The 12500-nt window shown below is 34.2% G+C and overlaps 1 protein-coding gene across 2 annotated transcripts in view; it reads right to left on the bottom strand.

The window, feature by feature from the left end:
- Positions 1 to 9304: 9304 nt before the first annotated feature.
- The window catches only part of LOC137630450 (villin-1-like), a 72031-nt gene continuing 68835 nt past the window's right edge, over positions 9305 to 12500 (bottom strand). For both annotated transcript variants that reach the window (XM_068361926.1, XM_068361927.1), the window contains exons 18-20: positions 11817 to 11972; positions 11355 to 11531; positions 9305 to 10143 (exon numbers count right to left, since the gene is read on the bottom strand). In XM_068361926.1, the coding sequence (XP_068218027.1) occupies positions 10030 to 10143; positions 11355 to 11531; positions 11817 to 11972 (447 nt within the window). In that variant the 3' untranslated portion in view covers positions 9305 to 10029. The remainder of the gene's footprint in view (positions 10144 to 11354; positions 11532 to 11816; positions 11973 to 12500) is intronic.

The following is a 12500-nucleotide window of genomic DNA, read 5'->3' on the forward strand; positions in this document are numbered from 1 at the left end:
CAGCTATATTAATAAAGTACCTTTATACAATATTATAAGTAATCAGTTGAAGTTTGTACGAAGAAACTTTCATTGGATATAAAGTAATAAGAAAAAATAAAATAACTCGTAAACTACTACTACTACTACTACTACTACTAATAATAATAATAATAATATGAATTTTAGTGTTCTAAATAATTATCTGGTCTTTGCCATCTGAAGTAATACGAGAGGCGACCCTCTACTCTCGTATGACTTCATAAGGGAAGGAACAGAGAAGCTGAAAATGAATTCCGAAGTCTAACCGTCAATGATATTCAAAACATTATCGATGTCCATAAAGCCTATTATACATTTATGCATTGAAAAGTGAAAATGTACTAAAATTCATCATATATTACTTTATTTTTTGGTAGAAATAAAAATATATCTGAAATTAATCATATATTAACTCCTTTATAGAGAGAAATGCACTTGAAATTTACGATACATTACGTCATTTATAGATCATATATGATCATATATTACCTTATTTATAGAAAGAAATACAACCAAAATTCATCATACATTACATCATTCACAGATCATTTATAACCTTATTTATGGACAGAAATACACCAAAAAATCATGCATTACCTCATTTATAAAAAAAAAAAAAAACACATTCAAAATTTATTATGCTTCATAGATGGTAACAAACCAACATACTAGCTTCATCCTCGTGGGAGTTAATTCACGGTAGTCGGCATTTGGACGACTATTTATAGCCAAAATACAATAATGTTGTAATGTTATGCTTTACCATGGTGTTGCTTCTTATGAGAGAGAGAGAGAGAGAGAGAGAGAGAGAGAGAGAGAGAGAGAGAGAGAGAGAGAGAGAGAGAGAGAGAGATCATTTAATTCTCCAGCTGTGATATAATCTTAGAGAGTTAACAGGAAAGATTATATCACAGCTGGAGAATAAATGCTCTCTCTCTCTCTCTAGAGTGTTAACAGGAAAAGATTATATCATAGCTGGAGAATTAAATGCTCTCTCTCTCTCTCTCTCTCTCTCTCTCTCTCTCTCTCTCTCTCTCTCTCTCTCTCTTCTCACTCTCCCCCCAACCGCAAGTTCGTTATACCCTGTGATATCTGTTTCTCAAATCCATTTAATGTTCTCTGTTGTTTTTGCCTCCACTTTGTTCACCTCAAATAATTTTCGAGTCAATGTCAGGCTACCAGCGCAAACTAATAATAATCCTAATATCCATTACCATCACTGTCACTATCACACCGACAGAGAACGCGTTCTTTTACCCATTTCTTTATTTCCTTTCTTCACAGGGCTATTTTTCCCGTTAGCGCCCCTAAACCTATAGCATCCTGTTTTCCCAACTAAGGCTGGAGAGAGAGAGAGAGAGAGAGAGAGAGAGAGAGGAGAGAGAGAGGAGATGAGAGAGAGAGAGAGAGAGGAGAGAGAGAGAGAGGCCCACTTTTTGATGTCAAAAACCTTAGTCTTTGAATTAAATTGTCAATTGGATAAGGGGAGAATTGACAGCCGTCAAAAGTGAAATCCGAGCAATGGTAAATTTCAAATACCTGCCAGACCTCTTGACAGAGAGAGAGAGAGAGAGAGAGAGAGAGGAGAGAGAGAGAGAGAGAGAGAGAGAGAGAGTCAGTCTAAGAAACAAATGCGAAGCTGCATTGCTGTGAAAACTCTTAATTTATCGATCTCACTTTTGGAATGATGGCGTTGATTAAAGAGAGAGAGAGAGAGGAGAGAGAGAGAGAGAGAGAGAGAGAGAGAGAGAGAGAGGAGAGAGAGAGAGAGAGAGTCTAATATGCAAATGCGAAGATGCATTGCCGTGAAAAAAAATCGTTATTCTATCGATCGCTCTTTTGGAATTATGGTATGGATTAACGAGAGAGAGAGAGAGAGAGAGAGAGAGAGAGAGAGAGAGAGAGAGAGAGAGAGAGAGAGAGAGAGAGAGAGAGAGAGAGAGAGAGAGTCTAAGAATCAAATGCGAAGCTGCATTGCTGTGAAAACTCTCAATTTTATCGATCTCACTTTTGGAACAATGGCGTTGATTAAAGAGAGAGAGAGAGAGAGAGAGAGAGAGAGAGAGAGAGAGAGAGAGAGAGAGAGAGAGAGAGAGAGAGACGCAAATGCGAAACTGCAATGCTGTGAAAAAACGTAATTTAGTCCATCTCTCTTTGGAACAATGACGTGGATTAACGAGAGAGAGAGAGAGAGAGAGAGAGAGAGAGAGAGAGAGAGAGATGAGAGAGGAGAGAGAGAGAGAGAGAGAGGCGGGGTTTGCAGAACTCCTACGGATGGAAAAGATGGATTTTTGTCAACGTCCATTCAAAACTTATCCATGATCGATAGAGAGGTTCAAAAGAATGCCTTGGTGGAAACGGATACACACAACAGCTGTATGGTGTACCTGGGTTTCCCTAATTACAGCAGAATTGGGATCGAATGAGGAATTAAAAGTAAATAGGTTAAAATTCCCCTCGATTCTGAAGGCGAAAGACAAAGGCCTTGTGGATGGGAACATGATATGTCTCACTCCCCACAATCCTTCTTACCCCCAGGTTGACTCCTTGATCTTCAACCACCGTCCCTCCTTAGCTGACGCTATTCTGAGCAGTTATGAATAAAAGGGATAATATTAAATACTTGTTGTGAGAGAGAGAGAGAGAGAGAGAGAGAGAGAGAGAGAGAGAGAGAGAGAGAGAGAGAGAGAGAGAGAGAGAGAATGCGTAACAGGCTGTTTCAGCGCCAAGTCATGATTTTTTAAAAGTAATTTCTATAAATTACATTCAATCTATTAAATGATTTTTTTTTAATTAAATATATCGAATGTCACAATAGTGACTTTTTAAACTATGTAATTCGTAAAATATGAATATTAATTTAGTTTGTTTTTAATATTATTCATCCCCGATTTGCAACAATGGAAAACCATTTAGTTGCAATATAAAAAAAAAAGTTTAAACGTGGTTGGTGGAGGGAGAAAATCTGAAAAAGGAAAGAAATTAGTTAAAAAGTGACCAAAAAGTATATAAATTATTGTTTTTGAGTGACTAGAAATTAAAATCAAGATGTGTGATGTTGTAAATTGTTAAATTAGATGGATTTGTTTAGAGAAAAATGCAATTAAATGTGATTATACTGTAAATATTGTGATTGTAAAGATTATGTAATTTAACTTTTAAATAAAAAGATAAAAAAAGTTAAATAGTGACTGTTGCTAGGGGCACTGATATCCGGCAAGAAACTCTCCTTATATGAAATAAAATAGAAAAATAGGAATTGTACCTAAAGTAAAGTGGCAAGTCAGATTGCTGATAAAACCGGAGCACCATCACGCGATGTAATGGTACTAGACATGCAACCGCGGCGTGAATATTTAATATTTCCATATTACCTTTTTATTATTATTATTATCATTATATTATTACTAGCCAAGCTACAACCCTATTTGGAAAAACAAGATGCTATAAGCGCAAGGGCTCCAACAGTGAAAAATAGCCCAGTGAGGTAAGGAAATAAGGAAATAAATAAATGATCAGAATAAATTAACAATATATCATTCTAAAAACAGTAATAGCGTCAAAACACATATGTCTTATATAAACTATTAACAACGTCAAAAACAGATATGTCCTATATAAACTATTAGCAACGTCAAAACAGATATGTCATATATAAACTATTAACAACGTCAAAAACAGATATGTCCTATATAAACTATTAGCAACGTCAAAAACAGATATGTCCTATATAAACTATTAACAACGTCAAAAACAGATGTCCTATATAAACTATTAGCAACGTCAAAAACAGATATGTCATATATAAACTATTAACAACGTCAAAAACAGATATGTCCTATATAAACTATTAGCAACGTCAAAAACAGATATGTCATATATAAACTATTAACAACGTCAAAAACAGATATGTCCTATATAAACTATTAGCAACGTCAATACAGATATGTCCTATATAAACTATCAACAACGTCAAAAACAGATATGTCATATATAAACTATTAACAACGTCAAAAACAGATATGTCATATATAAACTATTAACAACGTCAAAAACAGATATGTCCTATATAAACTATAAAAAACTCATGTCAGCCTGGTCAACATAAAAACATTTTATATTTGTTGAATGTTTTCTGCTACACCTTCATTCCTGTGTAAACTTTGAGTAAACTTCCGTAAGGTATTGCCATAATATACCAAAACTTTTCACTTAACGGAAACAGGAATGGAAAGGAATTAGCGAAATTGTACATGCAAGGTATAAGGTGTATGAAGTTTTCTCTTAGGTTAAGTAATACTATTCTTATTGCCCAAATGGTAAAAGTACATTATGGGTGTATGCACATAGTTCCTGATATAACAAATTCTTCAAAAATAATTCATACTGTAACCGTTTGCAAAACTTACAATGAAATAATAAGTTACAATAATATAATGTACTTAAAAAAAATATTAGTGTCAAGGAAATCAGCAATAGCAACCATTGTATTATTATTACTACTAGCTAAGCTACAATCCTAATTGGAAAAGCAGGATGCTATAAGCCCAAGGGAAACGTAGCCCAGTGAAGAAAGGAAATAAGAAAATAAACTATAAGAGAAGTAATGAACAATCAAAATAAAATATCTTAACATTAAAATAGATCTTACATTTATATACTATAAAAACTTCCAAAATACAAGAGGGAGAGAATTAGAATAGTGTTCCTGGGTGTACACTCAAGCAAGAGAACTCTACCCCCAAGACACTGGAAGACCCTGGTATGCATATAGAGAAGTTTTATCAACATAACGTTTATTTAACTTCGTTTGCTTTGCAAGAATCAACAGACGTACGCGAACAGGCAATTCTCTCAAACCGGAGTTTATAATTTAAAGTTTATTTGTTATTTAAGCAATGACTAAGACCAGCCTTTTGCCCAACTCGATCTAGGCAACCACCTGGGGTTGGTCTAGTTTCCTCCCACGAAATATAATAGACTGTTTTGATGGGACCAACGGATTGTTAACACTGATTCATGAGCGTTCGTTTTTTTATTCATAACTCGTTCCTTTCCTTCAGTATCATGGAGTATCTTGTGTTAAGTTTGTATCGTTCAGTGAACGATAAGCGGTTACTTACAGGATCAAGCTTCGACGCGTTCTCTAATTTCACTCGCTGTTTGTTTAAAATTCATATCGAATTGAATTAACTATATACTTGAGTCAGCCAAACCCGAATGTATTGAGAGAGAGAGAGAGAGAGAGAGAGAGAGAGAGAGAGGAGAGAGAGAGAGAGAGAGAGAGAGAGAGAGAGAGAGAGAGAGCGAATCTAAATAAGAAAAAAATATTGTAGTTTTGTTGCAGGAATCATTTTAAACATATGGGGTAAATATGGTGAACTAGACTAGAGAATGCTTTAAGTCATACAACCATAAAATCAAACAACAAAACTGATAAAATAACCATGAAGTACACTTTCTATACAATAGAATTAAAAGTGAATAAGAAATTCAACTCACCTGTGACATGTAATGACTGTAGTGAAAAGGTTTATATTTACTGCGGCTTCATCGTGGAGCGCCCCTTGTTCCACCCAAACAGTGTAATGCTGGAGTAGATCGAGTGATGGAGGAAATATCCATGGATTGTTAGAAATAAGTTTCTAATATGGTCGTCCGAAGTATTTAAGGAAAGGTAAACGATATGGGTGCCTTGATTTATGGATATTTGTATGAACTTTGGACCAGCGCAGGGTCGGGGAGCCATTCATCGTCGAGGTACAACTCTGCCCGGGGTTGGGACTGTGGTAGAACCACAAAGTAAAAAAAAGAAAGGTTCTCCAGCAGCCAGCCTAATCTTATAATCTATCCTGAAGAATTTTTTTAATTCTTTTATTCTACCTTGTTTCGAGTATTGTTATCCTGTCTGGTCTTCAAATACTGAATCTCAATTAAATTTATAAAAAAAAAAACAAAAAAACTTGCGGTCTTAACACATTTCATTTACCTGATCTGGATATAAATTATGGAACCGTCGTTCAATTACTTCTTTATGCATATCGCATAAGATTTTTCATAATTCCGACCATACTTGCCATTAAAATATTCCAAGACTACCGTCATGTACGTAGTATTAGATATGCAGTCTTGCCTTCTCCATCATAACACAGCCCAGTATTCTAGAAGTTTTATTCCAACTATAACCATATCTAGGTAGTAGGTTGGCCAGGGCACCAGCAACCCGCTGAAATACTACCGCTTGAGAGTTATGGGGTCCTTTGACTGGCCAAATAGTGCTACAATGGATCCTTCTCTCTGGTTAAGGTTTATTTTCCTTTTGGCTGCACACACACACCGAATAGTCTGGCCTATTCTTTACATAATTCTCCTGTCCTCATACACCTGACAACACTGAGATTACCAAACAATTCTTCTTAACCCTTAGGGTTACTGCACTTCAATTGTTCATCGGCCACTTTCATCTTGGAAAGGGTAGAAGACTCTAGCTATGATAAGCAGCTCTTCTAGGAGGACACTCCAAAATCAAACCATTGTTCTCTAGTCTTGGGTAGTGTCAGAGCCTCTGTACCATGGTCTTCCACTGTCTTGGGTTTGAGTTCTCTTGCTTGACGGTACACTCGGGCACACTGTTCTACCTAGTTTCTCTTCCTCTTGTTTTGTTAAAGTTTTTATAGTTTATATAGATATTTATTTTAATTTTGTTACTGTACTTAAAATATTTAATTTTTCCTAGTTTCCTTTCCTCACTGGGATATTTTCCTGTTGGAGCCCCTGGGCTTATAACATCCTGCTTTTCCAACTAGGGATGTAGCTTAGCAATTAATACTAATGATAATATTGTGGAACGATTTTCCTAATCTCGCAGTTGAGTCTGTGAAACTTCATAAGTTCAAACTTGCAGAAAATGTATTTGTTTATACTGAACAGCTGACAGGAGTATTCATAGTATATATTATCACCTCCTACACCTATTTACGCTAAGGGCCTCGGTTAGATTTCGTCAGTCATCTCTATCTTGAGCTTGTAATTTAATACCTCTCCATTCATCATCTCCCACGTCACGTTTCATAGTCCTCAGACATGTAGGCCTGGGTCTTCCAACTCTTCTAGTGTCTTGTGAACCCCAGCAGAAAGTTTGGTGAACTAATCTCTCTTGGGGAGTGCAAAGAGCATGTCCAAACCATCTCCATCTAGGCCTGGTTTATATGACAGATCTATTTTAACGTTGCCACTGATTACAATATACTTTATATCTTTAATACACTACGTCTAATATATTGCTTATCTATTTCTTTTATTTCCTTTCCTCACAGGGATACTTTCCCTGAAGCCATAGGACTTGTAACATCCAGTTTTTCCAACTTGTAACTTAGTTAATACTACTACTTATACTACTACTACTATTTTTATTTCTACTACTACTACTACTACTACTACTAATAATAATAATAATAATAATAATACTATTGCAGGAATATACTGGCATCTGGGAATTTGGAATATGAGACGTTAAGTTAGGAGCAAATTTCTTTATTTCCAACAAGATGAGGAACTCTACAATAGGTCAGGTTAGGTGAGGGACGGACGGGGGCCGGTTTTCTCACATGCTTAGATAAGGAAGCAGATTACTCAGATTACTTCTTTGATAAGTTCTCTGGTTTAATATATATTTTCAGGACTATTGCTGATCACACGCGAGAGATACTACACGCAATATTCATAGCAATTGTTTAAGAATTCTCATTATTACTCCGTAGCAAGGAAATGCTCTCTCGAGATATACAAAATAACAAATGGCTGCCAGGATAATGATTCTTTAGATAAGATGACTATTATTTACACGGAAAACCTTTCAGGAGCTGTAGTATGCCTATCAGTAATAATAATAATAAAAAAAAAAAAGCCTTCGCATGATTAGGCATTGACGTATTCCTCTGGTTCTCTAGCCACACACACACACACACACACACACACACACACACACACACACACACACATATATATATATATATATATATATATATATATATATATTATATATATATATATATATATATGTGTGTGTGTGTGTGTGTGTGTGTGTGTGTGTGTGTGTGTGTGTTGCGAGGGTACTGTATATTTTCACCTACCCAAAATATTACTACGTATTATAAATATCGTTTAAAACAAGGTTAGATAGGACTAGCTAACAAACTTGGTTTGAAATAGCAGTGACATATAAGTTTGTTGAATAGTTATAATTTCAACAAACTCAAATATAGTCATTAACAACTGGAGAGAGAGAGAGAGAGAGAGAGAGAGAGAGAGAGAGAGAGAGAGAGAGAGAGATGAATGATAAAACCTCACTTCTTAAGGGCGAATAAAATCCGTATCTTTTTATTTCAAAATCTGTATTTACACCATTTTGGACACGTTAACCATCACATTATAATCATAGAAAAAATATCTAGACGTAATATAACAGACATCACAACCGTAAAATAAAGGATTGAAAAAAAGTAAAAACATTTCTACCGACAACTGGTCTTTGATAACAGTACTGTACTTACCGGAGGGAAGCTTTGCACATATCCGTTGATCTGTAGTTTGTTGATGATTACCATATATATATATATATATATATATATATATATATATATATATATATATATATATATATATATGTGTGTGTGTGTGTGTATATATATATATATATATATATATATATATATATATATATATATATATATATATATATATATATATATATGTATATATACATACATATATATATATATATAGATATATATATATATATATATATATATATATATATATATATATATATATATATATATATATATATATACATATATATATATGTATATATATACATATATATATGTATATATATACACACACACACACACACACACATATATATATATATATATATATATATATATATATATATATATATATATATATATATATATATTACTTTTATTGTTGGACAATTTAATGTGGCGAACTAGGCTATTCATAACAAATTTCTATTGAGTAAACATCTTGACTTCTGCTAAAGTCTGGGCCGGCTTGCTAGTTTTCTGTACAAAGCCATGAGAATATAATCTACGTGCTATATACCAAAAGTAATTCGAGAAGTAAAGAGAAAATCTAGAATGTTTTACATAGCATAGTTTTACTGAAAATAGTCTAATGGCAAATCCTTTAGGTTATTTGCAGACACTGTGTAAGTATATACTGTCCGGCAACGCTTTGAACAGTAATGAGAAATTAGTTTTTCGGTAAAGCTCCCAACAGTATTATATCTAAGTGTCTAACTTATAAGAATAGCACATAATTGTGGATTTCATTTCTTCAAACGATGTACTGATACAACCAGTAACTAATAACTAAGATAATTTAAGTTATCAACAAACCTATATATAGATTACTGGTCAGTACTTTACCTTGATCAGCGCCAGCATCTTTGTGCACCAGTGTATGTGTATTGTGCAAAATCTCTGATAAAATATAAATTGCTCGTTTCTTCTATCTACTTATTAAAAATATAACTTTCTACATATGTAAACTTTATACAACTTGCGTTTATTCTTGATGCCATGAAGCTCAAGTGTAATTGTATTTCTCTCCAAATGATGTTGCATTAATAAAACTATTGACTAAGATCCAACACTTATCATAACAGAATCACGCTTACAATAAATACAAGCCATCTGGTTCTCAAAACTTAACGATATCAGCTTATAGTAGGCTATTTGGTAACTGAAATATAACGTAAAATTTACAAGTTCATTTTGTCCCGATACTGAGAGGCAATAAGACTAGACCTAGACTCTAGTACGGTCTAGGCATGCAACTAGGCCTAGGCCCTAGCACGGTCTAAGTATATACCTAGGCCTAGGCCTTAGATCACAAGTACGAGAAAGAAGTCGAGCCGTTACAAAGCCACACACAACACCCCTAATATTACTGTACTAACACCATTTGCGGATAATGGGCCTAAAAGAGTCCGGCCTTCTTCTTTAGGTTGTTCCTCTTCCACTGTGGAATGGATTCGAAGTCTTCCCTGGCGACACCGAACACGGATTTGAAGTCGGGGTCGCTGAGGAATTCCTGTGGGAAATTAAAAAGCTTCAACATCGATCATTTCCCTTAATTTGATCTATTTATTGTTAATAGTTTACTATTTAGTTCAATTTTTTTTTCGGATTGGGGTCATTTTGCTATTAGAAATCTTCGGCTTGTAGATTTTTGCTTGTAATAATAAAAATATATACTGATAACAACAATAATAATAATAATAATAATAATAATAATAATAATAATAATAATAATAATAATACAAATTATTTGTGCACAGAAAGCGTTGCAAACACAAGAATATATTCAAAAGAGTTCCTTAAATGCCATATATATATATATATATATATATATATATATATATATATATATATATATATATATATATATATATATATATATATATATATATATATATATATATATATATATATATATATATATATATTAAAGCGACACTAAACGCGGATATCAAACACCGCAGTTTGACCAATATTTTCCTGATTTTTGCTATTTTATATTTCATATATTTTTAAATCATTCTGTTCCGATTTAACCTCTAACCTACTTGTTCACGTTCTTAGTAAAAGTTAAAAGGTTCTTGAAAGCAAAATGAAAGAAAGGAAACCAGAGGAACGCATAATAGGAGGCTAATAAGTGGGGTGCACCTTAGGGTCGAAGGACTCGAAAATGAACCAGACGAAATTGATGAGACAAAACATTTTAACTATTCAAATTTCGATAATTTACGGCGAACATCAGTTATAGAGTGAATGTGAATCAAGAGAGTGAATATAGAGAGTGAAATTTCACGAATATTTTTCTTGATGCACCATTTGGCCTCTGTGTCAACTTGTGAGCATTTCTTTTTACGGAGATTAGGCATATGGCCACGTCACCCTAATATTGACGTAACTAGCTGCAAATGTTTCTGATGCATTCAGGAGGAATGCAATTCACGGCGATACAGAAAGTTCAAGAAGACTGCAGGCTATACAAAGGCATATCCTAGGTCTAAGGCATACCTATCAGCCAATAAAATTCGGACACGGTGCTACTTACTAATCTGACGGATGGGTCATCTACAATGTGTCAAAATCAGTACAAATATAAAAATGTCTATATTTTCTAATAGGAAGAAACACTACGATACGAAATCAGTAACTGAGTCTAATGTTGGAACATTTGACATCCATGCTAATGTCATTGCAAAAGACTAACTACAAGAATTGCCCGTAACTGACCTCCTTGCGCGTCGGATCTACTTCTTGGGGTAATTTCTCCGGGTCCTTTTCTCGCAAAACCGAAACTGGATACGTTCTTCTACCGGAGCTGCCGCCTGATGTGGATGTGACCAAGACCGTAGATCCAGGAGATAGTTCTTGCAGTCGCTCACAGATGTCAGCGTAAGTCATGTCATTCTGATAAGTAAACATTTTTTAATTATAACCTTTACAGATAATGTGGCTTTTATTAAACCATAGCCAGTTAATTAAACGAGGATGATGGCATCCTGATATCAATAGGCCTACTGCATAGATCGTAAATAAATGATCATAATTAAGGGTTTAACATTAATAACAGGAGCCTTTGAGATGCTGGTGATAGAACAAACAATGGCGTAAGCCTTGGGGCACTTTCACACCAGTGTAGCGTTCCTTAGACATTTCTTGCTGATGAAAACTTGAATCGTCAATGGCACTTACATTCCAAAGGTCGTTGTCCCAGACGCCGAAGAACCCAGTGAAATTGGGTGGTTCGAAGCCCTGTTTCAACTTTATGATGGGTGTACCGGTTCCTCTACCAGCTGGGTCTGTGCGTAAGTACTCTAAAGCCAATGTCTCAGCGTGTTTCTGTTCCGTCTGGTAAAGTAAGGAAGAAAAGGGGTCAGTTTAGTAGTTTTATTTTACTTAAAAGGCTCAAATAAAGATTTTAGCGTAGGCAAGTGTAGGTATATGCTATATACAAACTTGAGTTCTTGCCTGATGAGTAACTAGTTTGACATATGGTCTTTTTATGGGGGTTACCTTAGATTAATTTATGTAATGACGGGCTCTTGTTTGGAAATTAACCCATTTGCAGTGTGGTAGTTTATGAAATCCGTCATCTTTGGCTCATAGATGCCTCTCGGTTTTAATTTTCAGTGGTTTACTCTTAGTATATATATATATATATATATATATATATATATATATATATATATATATATATATATATATATATATATATATATGTGTCTGTGTGTGTGTGTGTGTGTGTGTGTATAACACTGTATACTGTATATAAGCAAAACGTGATCTTAGTAGTGTAAATACGGATAAAATTAAGACTCACTTTATGAAATAAAAAAAATGAAAGCACATTGTCAAAGTATAAATATCAAATTATGC

This window comes from Palaemon carinicauda, chromosome 38, assembly GCF_036898095.1.
Source record: "Palaemon carinicauda isolate YSFRI2023 chromosome 38, ASM3689809v2, whole genome shotgun sequence".
NCBI classification, from domain to species: domain Eukaryota; kingdom Metazoa; phylum Arthropoda; class Malacostraca; order Decapoda; family Palaemonidae; genus Palaemon; species Palaemon carinicauda.